The following is a 19558-nucleotide window of genomic DNA, read 5'->3' on the forward strand; positions in this document are numbered from 1 at the left end:
ATTAATTAATTCAAATGCTTGATTGATAACGTTTTATTTTGAAAGGCAGTACCGGAAGTGTGTGTGCTCACAGTTGAAAGCTTGACAGCTGCAGTCAGATGCAGGGAGCTGATCTCAGTGCACATTCTGCTCTGTGCAAGCCACCAGTGCGGATACAGGACATCACCGGCTGGCTTCTCTCTTCCTCTTTTTATGTGCTTCTTTTTTTTTTTTTTTTAATTTTTTTTTTTTTTTTTTTTTTAAACCACATTCATGGAATTAAAGAAATATTCAGAGCCTGTTAGCAGGATGAGAAACTCTCAGCTGGAGTTTAAATGAAGTGTGGACTTCTGTTGTAACCAGAGTTTCTCTCGTCAGGACAGGTGACTTCTACCTGCAGGAGGAAAGATGAAGAAAAGTTTGCTCTTCGTCACCTTGTGTTTCTCGACGTGTCCGCTCATGGTGAGTCTAATTCTGGTTCAGTATTTACAGTCATGTTTGGGACGAATGAGTGACTAAACAACAAACTTATACTGTATATTAATTATGTTTTCTAGTATTATTATTAAAAAGCTGTGATGCCACAAAGCTGAATTTAAACGAGACTACTCATCAGTGAAGATGCACATTTTCAAGTTTAGGACACATAATGAGGAATCAACCAGATTAGTGAAGCTAAATATAATCCTCCTCCTACAATGTAGAACATTAAATGAAATAAGGAACATTTACTTGAACAAGTTCAGCTCTGTAATTTCAGATTTCAAAGAGCTTAAAGACCTCTAGAAATTAAAAAATATTCCCAGGAGAAGGAGACGAGGCGTCTGTTGCTGCCCGATATGTATCAGCATGTCACAACCAGAGAGACAGTCAATGACCAGACACGCACACACACACACACACACACACAAATACATGCATAGGATATATTATACTATATTCATATTATTGTCATTTTGTACTGTCCAGATATTTGGATGCTTTGGAAACATGGTTCTCAAAACTTTAATGCCAATAAAACCCATTAAATTGAATTTTACTGAACTGAAACATCCCATTAATATTAATATTATTATATCAAGAATGTAATATATAGGCTTCACCTCTGTGTGGAGAGTTATAGTTTCTGTTATTTAGTTTTCTGCCTGTATCTGAGTGATATATCCCCACAGTATAAGAATAATCTGGAGGGTATTAAGGCTTGTAATGATTAATTAAAGGGCTGAGACTCATTATTTTCATTATCAATTGATCTGCTCTTTATTTTCTTGATTAATTGAATGTCAAAAATTGTGATAAATACCCATCACAGGTAGCATCTTTAAATAGCTTGTTACTGCTAAATGATTAATTGACAGACAATCTCAACTCATTTGTGAATTAATTAATCATTTAAGCCATTTTTAAGCAAAAATACCTCAAAATGTCCTGTTTTCTATTTGAATATTGGTTGTTTTTCCTCAGTCTCCTGATATTTAACTGAGTATCTTTACTGTGAATATGTAAATTTGAGCTTTGGGAATTGTGATGGACCTTTTTTTTTTTTTTTTACATTTGTCTGTCATTTTATAGACCAGTGATGATTAATTTCTGAATCATTTAATCAATAATGAAAATACTAGTCGATTGCAGTGTTTTTTAAGCAAATGTGCCAAAAGATTTGCAGGTTAAAGCTTCTCAGATGTGATGATGCAATGCTTTTCACTGTCATTCATGATAATATGTTGATTATCTTTGGGGTTTGGGACTGTTGGTCAGACTAAAAACTTCCACCTTTCACTATTTTCTGTCATTTTATAGACAAACCAGATAATCGTTTAATCAACAAAATAATCAGCAGATTAATCGATAAGGAAAATAATCATTAGTTGCACCTCTACAACAGTCCAAAACCCAAAAGGTGTTCAATTTACTATCCTAAAAGACTTAGAAAAACACCAAATATTCACATTTTAGGAGTTCGAACCACAGAAATTTCCAGCTTATTTGCCTAAAAAATGTGTAATTGATTATCAGAATTGTTGCCAAATACTTCTGTCAAGTTGGAAATCTGTCTTTGTGTATCAAAATCCTATTTACAGTCAATTTACTCTGCAGCTGAAATTCATTATGCAGCAATTTTGATGATCAATTTATAATTTTTCAACCAAAAATGCCAAACGTTCCCTCATTCCAGCTTCTCACTTGGGAAGATTTGCTGCTTTTTTTGGATTTATGTGATTATGTGAGTAAACTGAGTATATATTTGGATTTTAGACTGTATATTCAGACACTTATTTGAGAAAAACATCTGCCTCAATAATAAATATAACCATAAGCTGCAGCCCTGAAGTATTTACGAAGAGATAGTTTGTTTCTGTAGATCATAAACATGAGTGGCAGCTGAAACTGTCTTCCAGCATTTCTCTTTTCCTTAATTAACATCATTTGTTGAAATAATCTCTCTTTTTTTTTGTTTTTTTTTGGTTGTTCTTTTCAAGCCACCCTCCAGCTATTAACCCACTTTTATTTCCAGTCCCCTCACACATGATCTGCCCTTTTCTGTGTTGATCCACCACCTCACAGGATAAACAGTGGAAGTGCTCCCTCTCCCCCCTTCTCTCTCTCTCTCTCTCTCTCTCTGTCTGTGTCTCTCTGTCTTTCATAAGCCTTTGACTAAAACCAGACTGGGCTGTCAAACTGTTCACATCACCCAAACAAATGTGAGGATTTAATTATCGAGCTGATGAAGACTGATGTCCCGAGTGCGTAAAAACCCTTTCACTGATTCTTTGGCAGTCCTTCTTGCCAACTTCTCAGTCTCTGGTCGGGATTCAGTGTCTCTTTTGCTCAAGGGCACTTCAGGATGGAGGGACAGATACAAACTGGATCATTTTGGTTTGGTCTGTTGACCTTATTAATTCCCATTTAGGTCAATTCAGTTTAAAAAAAGCTCAACTGGAAATTAGAGGCAAGCAAGTTTGCAAACAAAGAATTCATCACATACAGAGACAAAGAGTTAAAATACACAAGAATCTAGAGCTGCAACGATTAGTTTCCTACTATTAAATTAAATTAGCAACTATTTTTATAATCATTTCATCGTTTTGAGTCATTTTTTTAGGAGGAAAATTTCCAAATTCTTTGATTCCAGCTTCCTAAATGTGAATGTTTAGTCCTCTGTGATAGTAAACTGAATATCTTCAGGTTGTCTGTTGGTCGGGACAAAAAGTAGACATTTGAGGACGTCACCTTGAGCTCTGGGAAACAGTGATTGACATTTTTCACCATTTTATGACATTATATGAATCAAACAACTTATCCATTAAACAAGAAAATAATCAACACAATAATAAATGATTAAAATAATGAAGGATTAATGGTGGTGGTTGCTCTAAAGTGCATTTATCAGTCTATACACGAGGTGAACTGAGCATTTCTTGGTTGTTTACAAGTCTAATGGCTTCTGAAATAAAATCAAACCTACTTCTGTTTGTTTTATACATACAGGTCATCTAAAATTAAAATAATCAAAGAGGATGTCATGTGTGAGGTCATTGATAATCTTGATAATCTAAGACTTGTTCAGTATTAAGCTGTAAGAGAGATCTTTGAGCTTAGGTAACAACAACTCTCAATCTGTTAATTTCCTTTTGACAAAGGGATGTAAACCAGCAAACAAATGAAAACGTTACAATAATTCCAATAACAGAGGAATAAAACATTTATCCTCTACTCCGAAAGAGACGCTGTTGAGACGTTTTGACAGTAACGTCGTCTCTATTCTCACTAAATCTCAAACACAGTCCCAAGTATCTGTATTTCTGGACAATCTCAACACTTAAGTCTTGAACGACTATCGGAAGACTGACTGTGTGTTTTTGGAGAGATTATCGTTTCTTTACTTTTGGATACATTAAAATCTAAAAAGGATCTGCTGCTTCAGTCCACTAATAACTGTAGATAGAGTTTAAACAGAGTCTGGTCTTAATTCTTGATACATTCTTGGACGAGGCTTTTCCTGAAACGAGCTAAGAGTTCAGATGAACGTAGCCTGGATCTGTAAATGAGATGATATATTAACGGGGATGGGTGATGTGATTATATATCCATTTAATATCTCATTGCAGGAAGTAAATCAATGATAAATTTACAGCAATACTGGATTTTAAGAAGTTTTGCATCCATGTGAGGGAGTAGATTTCTCAGTATTAAAGGATTTGGGTGACGATTTTCTATACTTCTCAACAAATCTCATGTTTGGAGCCAAATCAACAATGAACTGATCTACTTACAAGTATTATGTGTGTATCCAAAGCCTGATATATCTTATTCCTCTGTGCTATAAACCTCTGTTGTCGTCCAAAAACTATTAAAAACATGTCAGTGAGCCACACGGCTGCACTGGGTGACACGTTAAGTTTGGTCAGTTTGTTTAGAAATGGCTCCAAACACCAATAACAACAATCATATTTTCAGTCTTTGTCTTATTTCCGTGTCTGGAGGAGCTGCACGTGCGAGGACGCAGAAAACAATCACATTTTTTGATACTTGTCATATTGATCAAGTGAAAATTCGATGGTTGTTATTAGTCTTTGGAGCCGTTTCTAAACAAACTAAAATAACCACACTCTTCTGGGACAATGATCGTGTTATCCAGTGCGGCGATGTGGCTCACTGATGTGTTTTTAATAGCTTTTGGACAACAACGGAGGTCTACGGCACAGAGGAATAAGATATATCAGGCTTTGGATACACACACACACACACAAATAATACTTGTAAGTAGGATTGATTCACTGTTGGTTTGGTTCTACACATGAGATTTGTTAAGAAAAGAAAAATAGCAAATCACCAACCTTATCCTTTAAAACTCTCTGGATTCACCAAAGAAAAGAGTCTCATTTTTATCAGTAAACTGTTTTTGAACAGAATTTCCAGATTATTGCTCATATCATATGTAGTAGATTTGGGAATCTCATGATTTGATTTGTTTTAATTCATTCAATTAGATTTTTTAGTGCCACAACTGAAATGATTCTTGATTCAATAAATAGAAAAGGATTATCTATTTTCTTGCACTTTGTGCCAATTTAAATATGAAGCTATGTTAGTTTTAAGCTAACAGGTATTTCTTAAGGTCACTGTGTGGAAGTACGTAGTGAAACTGCTTTAATTTGAAACAATCTTACAGTCTTTTGCCTGAATAACAATAATACAATGAAAGTGTAATTTACTGACCAACACTGCTGGCTGAGTGTCTTGGTTCTTCTTGTTCTACTGACGTTCTGTCTCCAGCAGTAGAGAACAGCCTATTAACCCCTGTTTGTCCACAACGCTGTGTGGGTCCAGGTCTTCAGATGAGTTATTTTCTTCTAAAGCAAATTATAAAGTTAAGTGAATCAAATACTTGCCCTCGAACGCATACATATGACATCACATAAAATTACATATATATTGAAAAAAAATCTGTATTACAAACTCTTATACAGTACAATACTTTCTTTTAAACAAATGCAGTGTCTGCACTGACAGAAAAATGATCATCAACAATTATTTAACAGGAAAAATACAAAACATTTACTGTTTCCAGCCTCTCAAATGTAAAGATTTTTTCTCTTTTCTTGTTTTATATCATATGAATTGAATGTCTTTGGACTGTTATTTGGACAAAACAAGCAATGTAAAGACATCAACCTTTTTCACAATTTGTTGGTATTATGTAGACTTGATTATGAATTGATTTCACTTTAGATGAAGCAGTTGCAGCTTAAAATTAAAGTCTATTTTTGCGACGAAAGCTTTTCTCTTTCTGAGTATAAAACACTGTTTCTTTGACAACAGACGGGTGACAAATTGAAGGAAAAACCTGAATAAATGAGTAGAGAAACATGCAGATGCTCCTACAGGTGAACTGCATCCAGTTATGCTCTGTGGCGTGTTTAAAAATGCTGATCAGGCCCAGTTGATTTTGTATGAAGATGAGACGCAAAAAGATCTACGTGACTTTGAAAGAAGGTTCATTGTTGGGGCACAGTGATTAAAGTGACATCTGCATTTAGATGTAAGGCAGAGACGTCAGTAAATAGGGTCGGGAATTGTGGTCGACAGCGTAGATTTGATGAACGTGACGCTTAGTGCGTTTGTGTGATATGTAAGGAAAAACAGAAGAGCAGCTCCTCCTCAGGTGACAGAGAATGTCAACGCAGGACGTGATCAGACTGTTTCAGCAAGAACAATCTGTCAACAATTACATAGAGATGGATATTATAGTAGGGTGGCACTGCATAAACCCCTTATTACAAAGATGAATGCACATTTGTGAGTTCAGTGGTGCAAAAACAATAAGCACCGGAGATGTGAGATGTGTAAAAAAAAGTGATATGGTTAGATGAGTCATCCTTCACCATATCCTCGACACGTGGGCGAGTACATGCGTGGAGTACACCAAGAGAATGGTACAGGCCTGAACACTTGACCCCTACAGTGAGGGGCTCTGGTATGTTGTGGGGGCATTTTTCTGGCATGGTTTGGGTCCACTTGTCCCCTTAGAGGGAAGGGTCACTACAAATCAATACAAAGTTGTTCTGAGTGATCACCTTTATCCTATGATGAAGCATTTCTATCCTGATGGGAGTGGTCCAGGATGACAACGTCTCCATCCATAGGGCACGAGGGGTCATTGAATGGTTGGATGACAATGAAAATGATGTGAGTCATATGCTATGACCTTCACAGTCACCAGATCTCAACCCAATTAAACACCTATGGGAGATTTTGGACTGACAGTGTTAGACAGGGCTCTCCACCACCATCATCAAAACACCAAATGAGGGAATATCTTTAGGAAGAATGATGTTCATCCCTTCAGAAGAGTTCAGAGACTTGTGGAATCAATGCCAAGGTGCACTGAAGCTGATCTGGTGGCATGTGGTGGCCCAACACCTCACTAAGACACTCTATGTTGGTTGGGAGCAGCTGTGGCTCCGGAGGCAGACAAAGTCATCCACTAATCAGAAGATCAGTGGTTTGATTCCCGGCTCCTCCAGTCCACATGTCGAAGTATCCTTGGGCAAGATACTGAACCTCAAATTGCTTGTGTCAATGATTATCCTATTGGCAGCCCCTCCCGTCAGTGTGTGAATGGGTGAATGTGGCTTGTAGTGTAAAAGCACTTTGACTGGTCGGAAGACTAGAAAGACGCTATATAACTGCTATAAAAGTCCATTTTTTCCTTTAATTTGTCACCCGTCTTGTATATTTTTGCTGTATGTGCGGTGTGCGTAGATGTGCAGGTGTGTAGAAGGCAGAGCTTCATTCATAAAGTGAATTAAGATGGATGGACAGATAAACCGGGACGTGTGTAATGTGATAACAGAGGAAAAAAAAGAGAAGACCTCTACATGCTCTGCATTGCATGTTGCACAAGAAAACTGTAATCTAATATGCATTCCCTGGAAACATACGTCTAATAAAAGAAAAACCACCTTCACGGAAAATTTAAGGTGATAATTAAGAGTTTAAGAGGTTATTCACCTCTGCGCCGAACGTGTCCCTCGTGTATGTTCCAGTTCGTGCATATTTTCTGCTGCCTCAGTGCACCAGACGACAACAGGGACTCAGGTGTGAACAGACTCTCGGCCACAGTGGTATATTAAGCTCATCCGTCTGAACATTGTAGGCAGGATAAATCCAAGCCAACATTTGAGGCTCATGTCGAAATCTTGCACGCTGCCGACATTCTGATGATAGGTCATCTGCGTTGATTTTGTCTGATATTTTTTTGGCAGAACAGAAGGTACCGGATGCCTGGATTCAGATAGACAGATAACAGTGTTACCACACATCTGCTAACAATGAGTTTTCATTCCGGAAAGGTTAAAAGAAATCCTACTTTTCATTATATTTGTGTGCTTTTGAAGTGCGTAACAGTTGGCAAGAGCCAGATGTTCACTGAGTTTCACATTTCAGTGAGGTATTTTCCGTCAACATAAGTGACATGAAAAGATATTGTTGGATGTGTTGTAATAAGACAACAATGATAAATAGTAAAACTGCAAAAAAAAAGATAAAATCGGTTAGATCACAAAATAAAATGGCATCACAAAACATACAAAACACAACAGCGGGCAACATGCAAGACAGTCACAAATGAAAATATAGATAATTAATCATCTGTGTTCAATAACATAAGTAAATCTGGCTTTCCAGGTTTGTTTTTTTTAAAAAAAATAAAAGAACTATGTGAGCAGTAACAGACACCGACCTCAGAAGTCTTGTATAGAGCTGAATATTGTGGCAGAGTTACAGCGTTTTCAAACCTGCGTTGTTTAATCCGGTTCTGGTTCGTTTTCCGCCTTGCTGTGATTTGTTTGGGCGGATCTGAACACTGCAGTCGTACACAGAAGAAGACCAAAACAACCCCACCAAGAGCCTTTGAGGAAGAGGTCTCAAACAAACCCTGCATCCAACCCGACTACAAGGCTTACTCTGAAAGATAAATGGCTCCCGTAGCCAGGTGCAGCTTTGCATGCTGGGATATGGAAGAGTGGAAGAGAAAGAAACCAAAACATGGAGAAAACCACAAAGTTTACCAACTCATCCACTGATTCAGACTGATTATGGGTTTTAAAAAGGCTGATAAGAGTTTAAACTGACATGTGCCTCCTCAAAACTGTAAGTTCTGATGCTGGTAGAGACTGTTGAGAGTGAAAACATGAACATGAACATGAAGCAAGTTGAAAAAAGGCTCAGTTATCTTCTCCTGATACATAACATACATCCATCAAAGACACCTGCACTGCAAACCTTCTTATATCAGTAGTGAATGTAATGACACGAACACTGCGAGGGCACGGCAGTCGTCTCATATTCACTGATGAAACATGGCAGACCTTCCCACTGTCACTCGTATCACAAAGTGAATAAAAGATTATAAACGCAGTTACTTTCGGGAATATTATTAAAGAATGACACATCTGTTTACCGCTGCGGTGGTGATACTATGAATCAAAACCTACACCTCAAGTATCTACGGCGGGAATCTCATGCGTCGACTATAAATCAGGCTTTAGTGTCACAATCGCGTGAGAGACACAACATTTAATGAATATGAACACATTCAAAATCACAAACGACTGAATGCTAATACAGGAGGAGGCTTGGGGGCTGAACTCAGTGTAAGCAGACTGAATGAACGCCAATTGTTTATGCATTTTGTGAGAGGTATGTTATAGACTGGAGGGTGTATGTGACTATAAACTGACCTCTGTGCCTGCTGGAATAAAGTGGAAATATTGAGCATTGCAGCTTTATCCTACAATTTTTTTTGGATGTTAAAAAAAAGGAGGGTTTCAGACTCTGTTAGATGATCTGACAAGCACTTCGTTTTAAGAATAATGCCTGTATGATACTGTAACAACTAAAAAAAACTCCTCTGTGGCCTAAAAAACATTTTCTCCATAGACCGCAATTATAAAAGAGACGTGTAAAAATGTTTTCAGGACGCCTCAAACTACAAACAAGGTACATTTTTTTTACTTTATTTGAATTATGAAACTTTCAAATCATCAACAAAACTTAGTCAGAGCTCAGAACAGCTCATTCTTTTGTTTGTATGATGTTGTTTGAGTGTATGAGCACTTGTCCACGGTCTCAGTTTTGCACAAAAAATAACCCAAGGGGGGGGGAAGAAAAAAAACTTCTGGCATATGCGCTGGATGAGTAACTTACATTTAAATAAATAGGCGATCATTCATCCACACTATATCCAGCTCTAATACACTCATACTATCCGCAGAAAATCCGTGTAAGACCACATCAAAGCCTTCACTCGTTTGATTGACAGGTGATGTCTGGAGCAATTTAGCAACGCCGATAAAGACCTGGAGATAAAAAAAAAAAAAAAAAAAAAAAAAATTAAAAAATTAAAGAATATCACAGGTTTCCATTTTCGGATAATCTCTTGATGCCAGTTAAAGAAAATACAGCACACAGGAAAACAGTCTCAGATGTGTGCAGCATGTATAATCCCCTTTATATGTGCTTTAGGTTAAGTTACTTTGCACATAACATCAATTCATTCATTAATTCGTTCCCGTGTAACCCAGAGGTTTATAAAGTCTGTTTTAGCCCACATTTGTTTACATTTTTGGCAAATTGGCATGATTAAAAATATGCCTAATTAGCAGTTAGCAGCTCCTGTTTGCAGTGTACCCGTGGACGTACAGACAACTATCACTGGATTACTTTGATACTGAAGAAAAGTTAAGAGTTCGATGATTCTCAGGCAAGTTCTGGGGTTATAAAGGAGAATTTTGTTTCCTATGATTTCTAAGCCGATTTATGGATGTTTATTCATGATGGAAATTGCAGATAATAATGCTCAGAACGTGTAGATCACACTGACCTTAAAAAATATGTTAATCATGTCTGTGTATTAAATTTTAGGCAAATTGCAGCAATCAGGCTCTTAGGGCTTTTAAAGTTAGTTGGCTGTATGAGCTGTGTGTCAATGTCACTGCTGCATAAGAAGTTAAATGAAACTACAATAACTGATTTCCAGTATTTTCAGGCTTTTTTTCACCTCACGCAGCATGTTTGCCTCAGGTCTCCTCCGCGGGAAACATGTGCTGTAACTTCAACAACTCAAACATGTTCTTTGACCAAAAAGGGAGAAGGAAGAAAAACATTATCTCCCAAAAAAGAAGACATGGAATTAAAATGAACTATAAACAAGGGAGGAAAACATAATCTTCCATCCAGTAGGATGTGTTATTTTTTCAGCATTCTGAAAAATGCACAACTCAGCTGAGAATTGAATTTCTTCTTCTCTTGTTTATAAGAAGCTCATTTTAAAACACTGGAAAAAAAAACAGAGGCTCCTACTTTACAGATTTGGAAAGAATTGGTGAGATATTATTTGACCATAGAAAAGACATTATCTGAATATAGAAGCAATTCAATGAGGTATAGATGTACATTTATGATGCCCTATAAGACTTAAAGGACCAGTGTGTAAGATTTAATGGCATCTAGCGGTGAGGTTGCAACCAACTGAATATCCCTCCCCTCCCTTTCCAAGCATGTAGGAGAACCTGTGGTGGCTGCAAAACTAGAGGTCCTCTCTAGAGCCAGTGTTTGGTTTTTCCGTTCTGGGCAACTGTAGAAACATGGCGGTGCAACATGGTGGGCTCCGTGGAAGAGGACCTGCTCTTGATGTAGATATAAACGGCTCATTCTTATTTTCAGGTGATTTTACACTAATTAAAACATACTTATGAAAATTATATTACATTTCTGCCAAGTCCGTTCTACGAGATGCCACTAAATTCCACAGACTGCACCTTTAAAAAAGGTGGCAGTGGTGGGGAAGGGAAGGGGGGACTCCGGTGGAGAACACAGGACAGAGAATTAATGTGAGGTGTGTATATGTGTGTGTGTGTGTGTGTGCGTGTGTGTGTTATGTTTGCAGAGAGTAGGGGGTCACGGTGAGAGGTGTTAAGTGTAAGATGAATGAATTGGACATATGAGTGTACATGTGTCTTGTGTCTTATGTATGTGAATGTATTATTGTTTCATGTTATCCTGACATCATCCTATTATATTACATACTATCTTATACATCAAAGTAGTATTATATATGATAGTAAGAGACTGTAAGATTTCAAAAACCTCATGGTGAAAAACATGAAATTAAATAAAGATAATTATTCAAAAATGTAATCAAAATTAAATGAACTTGATCAAAGAGAAAGTCAAATAAACTATACAGACTGAGAAACCCCAAAGCTCTTGTCAAAACATCTCCCCCCGGTCCTGCTAACAGCGTTCACTGAGCTGCTCTGATCTACATGTCGATAGAGAGGTTTTACTCTCTCGCTCTCTCTCTCTCCTCTCATGACTGACGTAAAGGCGCAAAGCCTCTGAAACTCATAAGTCAGTGGTTCTGCTGCGATTTTCATTTCAACTTTTAATACTGTAAAAACGCACTCTGCCTGATTTAAAACTTGTTTTGAATGCTGACAAAACAAAAACTCGTGATGTTTTCAAAATGCTAAATCTAAGCCACTGTTCAGGGCTCTGAGATTGAGTCTGTTTCTCGATACAAGTATCTTGGAATTATAATTGATGATTTTCTCTCATTTAAGCCTCACATTCAGCAGCTGGTGGAAAAAAACGAAGTTGAAAGTGGGTTTTTATTTTAAGAACAAGACTTACTTTTCCCTTAAAGCCAAAGGAGATTTGTTGCTGCCACCTTTACGTCTGTGCTGGACTATGACGATGTTATATACATGTCTACACACACACTGCACACTGTCTACCATGGAGCACTGAGAGTTATTACAAATCTCAGTAACACTTTCTATGAGGTCCATGTCTATTATGCATTATAAACATACTCATAAAGTGTTATAATCTGTTTATAGCAGATGCTGGGGAGCGCTTGGATGAAGCGCTTGTGTGGTGAGAAAATCAAAAAGTTGTGTCAAGTTGGAGAACTCAATTTCTGTTCTGACCCGTTACACATATAAATTAATTGTACAACATTTTGTGTGTTGTTCTTGCATAGTGTCACAGTGCAGGTCCGTGCCCTCTAGAGAGTAACGACCACGGATGACTAGACGTGCTGGTCATTAGCCTACGGCTTCATTCTTTGGTTGACTGGTTGACGTAGCCGTCTGGGAGACCAGGGATCGAGACCCGGTGTGGGAACCCTCCTTCACTACATGTAGATTTAATGATATTTTTCTCACTTTACTTAAAACACCAAATGATCACTTAGAGTAACTTATAATCACATTATAATGCATTATAAAATGATTATAATGATTACAGCTATGAGAGTTTTAATACACTATGATCCACGCAAAAAAATGTCAAGTGACCAGCAATTATGAATTATTATGATACTTGACCCTTATAATTCATTATAAATTGCTTTATCTTTCCTTTTAAATTGTTATGTTTTTATATCTGCAACCGTATTATTTGTGCTGCTGCCCGTCTTGGCAAAGACACTTTATTTCACTCCTGGTGAAATAAAGGTAAAAAAAAAAAAAAAAAAGTCAAATTTATTGTTACACTGTGGATTTAGAACAGTGATAAATTGGAAAATGGAGAAAACAAAAGAGAAAAAAAACCCAAAATGAGGTATTGACTGAAAAGGCTGTTCATTGTTTAGCAAAATAATGGATTTAGACGCCAAAAATCAATGGCATACCAAGTATGTGTGGTGAAGGCCAACTCTTTTCACCCTGCTCGTCTTCCCATCTTATAATTTGCTGAATGGCTTCCAGTTGTGGACGTCTTCAATTCTTACTGCATGTTTCTAGGATATCATATTGAGATTAAATTTGGCTTTTAAGAGGCAAAAGTAGATGCAACACAGTGCTGATGTATAATGAGGAGGGAGGGCCAGTTTGTACGCTGTAGAAATGTCCCATTGCAGGGGTTGTACAGTGATGGAGAGAGTAGGGCTGGGTGATAAAACGATACAGGATCACAATAAAAGTTAGGTCGATAACGATGATAAACTTCAGACATTTTTTACTCGACAGAAATAAATTGTTTGAGCTATCGGTGAAGAAAGCAGATGTCCTCTGGAAAAGAGAAAAAAACATGAGTGGAACCGAGGGGCATGAAAGTGATATGATGATATCGCAGCATCCTCAGATTAGCCTCTATGTTGGAGTCTGTCCTCGGGTAAACAGTGAACCCAGGCTGGCAAAGAGGGACAAGCTCCGCCACATCTGCTGACGAGGCTACGCTAGTGCTATCATTAGCAGGGCTGCAGCTGGAGCGCCTGTCACCTGTCGCAGCTAAAGTAGCCAAAAAGCCATAAAAAGCGGCTCTAACTCACAAACACTTTTCTCTAGTAGAGACACTCTGCCTGCAACTGCTGAACAGTCATCACACATCATTGTTTTAACGAGACTGCTTTGACTGTGGATTCGCAAAGCTAACTGCTAAGCTAGGCTAAGCACAAAGCTAAGTAAACAGAGTAGCAACGTAAGGCCAGTTACCCACTAACACTAGCGTTGTTTCATAAAGAAAACTAGCGAATCTAGTGATATGTGAACTAAGCACAGAAAATAATGTAGTCAGTACGATAAATGAAGGTTTATATATATATATATATTATATGTATACACACACACACACACACACACACACACACACACATATATACACACACAGTAGGTTCCAAACATCTGAGACCACTTTCCCAATAGGACTTGTATTGTTTTCTTAGGCAGATAAAGCATGTTTGCAAAGTTAGATGTTTACATTATATTATTCTATTTTCATGTTAATAAACTAGTCTAAGGTGTAACTAATGACCCCTCTGGTTCCTTCAGGCTTCAGTCATTATCAGGATACTCTTTAAACTGGCAGCATTATCGAATTATATATCGTGATAAATATCAATATTGATCAATATGGAAGAAATTATCGTGATCATATTTTTTGCCATATCGCCCAGCCCTAGCAGAGGGTCAAAGCTACTGCGGGCATAAAATGAACAAACAAATCCAAAGTGCTGATTCATTTGAGGGTTTGATAAATATCCGGTCTGTATCGGTACGTACTGCCTCTGGGAAGTAGCCATATACTCACACGCTAACAAAAGCCCTCACTGTCTCCGCTTTAATATGTCACCAGACAAGCTGCCAATGATAAAAAAATGGAAGCATTACAACCTTAAACTGTATTAAAATCTTACTTGAGTACTGCATGTCGACGTTTAGAGGCTTTAAGCAGGTGGTGACTGACTTAGATGTTTGTCCCTCAGGTATTACCGTAGTTGGATACTCACTGCTGCAGTTTGGTTGATACAATAGTTAGACTACTTTAGTGCATCTTAATTGTTTTGAATTTTGATTGAAATGTTGCCATTTTCTCCAGGTCATTTCTTATTTTGTCATGATACAAATACGAGTCGGTATTTTTCTTTATTTGCTGTATGAATAATACATTTGTAGCATCAACACAAGCTTTATTTAGTATACATCCTAATATTTTGAGGGGATAATGAAGCATAAATGTATTTACTACCACTTGATACACACATCTGGTTGGAGTACCCTGCATTATGATCAATTCTTTTATATGAACTCCTGATTCCATGTAAACAAGATCTGGCTGCTAACAGCACTGAAAACTGGAAACAGTTCAGAAACGTCTGTTCTTCGGCTACAGTTCAGAGTTTTTCTATTTTTTAACAAGCATATCGAATACATGTTTGCGGCTCATTTAGATCTATATGCTTTGTGGCTTTAACTTTTGAAGATGACAACTCTTTGTCGCCTCCAGTTTTCTCTGCGATCACTCATTTCAAATGTCAATGCAGCTAATCTCACGGCACAGCTGCTGTCATTAACCTGTATTTGTGTTCATTTTGTCAGAGGATGTAGTCATCATAAAGGAAGGATTCTATCTGCAGCGAAACAGCTTGCTAATGACTGCTGGTTCAGGTAGTATTTATGAGCTGTGATCACATTTCACACCACTTTCAATGCTCGACAACAGAAAAAAAAAAAATGTAAATGACAACAACTATATCATGAGTTTGTCGGCATTAAAACAGCATATGTGACAACAGAGCAGGAGCAGTTTGAGCTGAAGTTCTCTGTCTAATTACAAACTATTTTTGCTGTATATGTGTTAAGACAAAGTCAGGAAGAAAAGAATTGCATAATTAAGAATTCATTTCAAACTGTCAATAAATACAGGCAGTTATATAATTTGCAAGTGAATTTTACACTCCAGAGATGTGAGCCCTTCCGGCAAAAAATGAGCCCGGCATAAAGATGGAGCGGGGAAAAGAGCCGGTCTGGTGGACACACACACACACACACACACACACACACACACACACACACACACACGGCTGGTCTCTATGCGTGGATGCCTCCTTTTCAGTCGACAGAAGAAACAAACCTGGGTCCAGATTGATTTAAGTTGGATAAAATTTGGTTCATTTGGTCTGAATCAAGGGGGGGAAAAAAAACAAAGAAAAAAATCTTAATTGCGATTTAATTCTGGTCCATTTCATGTTCACACTGACTGACTACAAACACACCGCAAGCAGTAAACATGAAATCATGCTATGGGGGAAAATTAAACTGGGGAGTCTCACAGCAAATTAAACTGTACTTTACTGCACTCAGTGTGTTAATTTATCTTCTTTAATATCAAGAATCTCACCAACAAATTATTCAAGACTCAGCTGGACCTCATGTGAGTAAGAGACTTTAAAACCAGAGACGTGTTGAGCTTATGTCCTACTGCGTGCATTTTGGCAAGTCTCATTAAAAAAGTAATAAAACTGTCACCAGACAGTAGAATTTAGTACGAGATGCCTTTTTAAATTATTCATGGCACCGGCTATGAAGTCCAGTCACAGTCTTGTCTAATAACGCTCATAATTCATTATTTCTTGGTGAGTTCTTTGTGACGCCAGAGAGGATAAATAAACACATGAGGTTCAGTAAAACATTAAAACTGTCCAATGAATAAGTTACCCGTCAATCTGTACCTGCATGACTTCATGTTTACAGCTCTTGGTTTGTTTGTAATAAGTCAGTGTGGACACAAAGTGGACCAGAACAACAAAAAACCTGTGGAAACGCCAAAAATTGTTGTTGTTTTTATGCTATGGTGAGGTAGAAAAGTTGGTGCATCAACAGAAAATGTGACAAAAAGCCGAGACTAGCTTAGAGAACTAGTCGTGACGTACATGAAGCATGTGACTTAAGGTCTTTGCACATCAAGTCCGTTTTTTTTCATACGATATTATCGCATGTTAAAAAATAAATACGACGTCACGTTGTGTCAATCACGTTTACGCACCAACTCCGAAAGTTTCTTCCGTCATTAAAGTTTTCGGAGCAGGTTCGATTTTCTGCGTTTTTTTTTACATCCGTCAAAAGCCTGTACAGAGTTATTTGACCACTCAGAGCCACCGTACACGCAAACAACACAGCCTGGAAACACTGATACTAATCAGCTCCAGCAGAGAAGTTATACACAGACTGATCACAGGACAACTATTGATCATGATCTTGTCTGTATGTTGCAGCGTTTTGAGGCTGTGCTCTGAATATCTGCGGATCCCGTCGACAGGCTGATCACCTGTGATCAGGTGTGTGTGTGTGTGTGTGTGTGTGCTGCCAGCCGCTGTTCAGGATCAATTGAATCGTGGATATCGGTGGTCTTCTTTTTACTGTGTGGTTCTTTCTTTTTCTTTCAAGAATTTAGAGGACCACAAAATCATCCTCACTGCTTGACGACTCCATTTTGCCTCATATTGTGAATTTTCACAAAGAATATAGTAATAAAAACACATCGAACTCAGTGTGCAAGGTTTCTGTGGGTATATGACGGGTTAAAAAAACGTATTCAAAAGAAACAGACTTGGTGTGCAAAGACTATTAAAGTAAACGCCAATCAAGCCTCCACCGGAGAGACGAAAACATCAGATGTGCGTGGAGCGGTGAGCAGACTGTAACGTTCCTGAGATAATACACAAAACAAACAGAAACGTCTTATTTCCATCATGTTGTTCACAAGGTTTTCCCATTGTTTGAGCTTTGACTGCTGCTCTTTTAATGACGTCATCTCGTTGTGTCCTCTTCTTCTGATGAGTCAACAAGCATTCATTCGCAGTATCTGATTTTCTGGAAGCATGGTTAAAATTACACCCAGAGAATAAGTGAGGACCTTTACTGGTGAAGAAGTTGTTCCTAGATGTTCATTGGGCTCATTTTGCCTTTTTTTTTTTAAACACTACAGGATCTGTTGTAACCATCTCCTGTTGTATTAAATCATAAAGAGCACCCACATAGAGAGCTGGCAGGGCTGATAGAGGACAGAGGGGCGGATGAGAGCAGGTATGTCCACCTCCAGAAGGATCAACAGGAAGCTCTGACATCCACAAAAACCTACAGCACACCCACACTGTCATGCTCGCAGTGCAGTCAGGCGGTAATTCATCAAATTATTTGCTTACATTATCCCAGCTGTGTAACGTCCCTTTCAACTACGAGGCACGAGTGGCACAAAAGTATATTAAATCTCGACTCCCACTGCAGCAGTGATCATGCCTACACACACCTTCTTTAAAAGAGAAACAAGAAAAAGAGCTCTAAAGCGAGACTGAGATTCTGCTTCAAAAGGAAATGTAGGCTCATTTCCCCAAATAGACATAAAATCTAGGCGATACTTTGAAGTTTTATCACCGTAACATATCACTAAAATATGTGTAACGCTGAAAAAGAAACAGCTTCATAGACTTTTAGATATGTAAACCCACTTTATGGCAGCAAACACAACTGATGTTCAAATGATGGTCACACACACACACACACACACACACACACACACACATCTTTTCCCGCCGCCACATATCACACTTTGTAGAAAAAGGATGGACACTAAGTGAAACAGTATCAACAAAGCTGGAATTATCAAAGCAAGTGAGTCTGTTAAATCCATCGGAGACCTTGATGTGGTTCTGGACAGCGAGCAGCAGGTAATGCTTTGAGTTGCACCTTAATTAAGGCTGCCGGGTGATAATTGTGGCGTTTGTGGTGGTGGATCATATAGCAGAGGGAACAGAAAGCCGCAGCCTTTCGTCTCTCTTGTATGGAAATGTCTCGATCATTACTGCCGGGCTGTGTGCTGATAAAGGCTCCTGTAGTTGGTTTACTGATGTGTTTAAAAAAAAAAAAAACAAACTTCAACATGTTTCACCTCCCTTGAACAGCATTTTTTCCTCTGTTGGTTGACAAAGTTTTCTACCACTGTTAAAATGTCAAAACTCAATCTAACGCTGCATGGTAGTTAAGATAAAAATAAAGCTGCTTGTTTAAAAAGGTGTTATATGGTGACATTGTGTTAATAAGTAGCGACTTAGGGGGCGTTCAGACCGACATCAGGTCTGTGTGAAGAAATGCAGCCCTTTCATGCCATCCAGCAAAGAAGAAGTTGAACTGTAATCACGTACATGCAAGCGCACGTTCCTGGTGGATTACTTTATAACATGAGAGCGTATCTAAGCGTTTACCTCACGATCAGCGTTGCCAGGTGGGAAATGTTTGTACTATCTAGTATTGTACTAGAGACTTAAAATTATCATACACGAATAGAAAATACAGTCTGCTGCAGCTGCAACACGTGCTGCGTTCAAGGACACACCATAAAGTCCCACTTTGAAGATGCACAGTCACAAATATGACTCAAAAAACATTTCTAAATTACAAATGTAAAATATCTTATCAAAGGAGGCATATCTGAGAAAAAAAAAAACATGCATGTTAGAAGCAGTGTTGCGTCTTTCCTCTGTGCTGTAGATGTGAGTTTTTAATTTCCCACAGCACATTATGGGACTTTTGACATTATTGATTGTACTTTGTGCAGAGAGCAAAATAATCGTACAAATACGATAATTATTGTACATCTGGCAAAGCTGCTTGCGATTGTCATGATGAAAGATAAAACAGTTGCTGCCTTAGCAGAGCTGTAAAATCCTGTCTGTAAGTGTTTTGGCTTCTGATGAGCCTTCAAATGCATTAATCTGTAGCTTCAACTGGACTTT

The 19558-nt window shown here is 38.0% G+C and overlaps 1 protein-coding gene across 6 annotated transcripts in view; it reads left to right on the forward strand.

Moving 5' to 3' along the window:
• Nucleotides 1-272: 272 nt before the first annotated feature.
• The window catches only part of vipr2 (vasoactive intestinal peptide receptor 2), a 107690-nt gene continuing 88404 nt past the window's right edge, over nt 273-19558 (forward strand). For all 6 annotated transcript variants that reach the window (XR_006406586.1, XR_006406585.1, XR_006406587.1 and 3 more), the window contains exon 1: nt 273-441. Coding sequence is in view for 3 of the 6 variants with exons in the window: in XM_044368998.1 (XP_044224933.1) it covers nt 388-441 (54 nt within the window). In the remaining 3 variants the exon portion in view is untranslated. The remainder of the gene's footprint in view (nt 442-19558) is intronic.

The sequence above is a fragment of the Thunnus albacares genome, chromosome 12, assembly GCF_914725855.1.
Source record: "Thunnus albacares chromosome 12, fThuAlb1.1, whole genome shotgun sequence".
NCBI lineage: Eukaryota > Metazoa > Chordata > Actinopteri > Scombriformes > Scombridae > Thunnus > Thunnus albacares.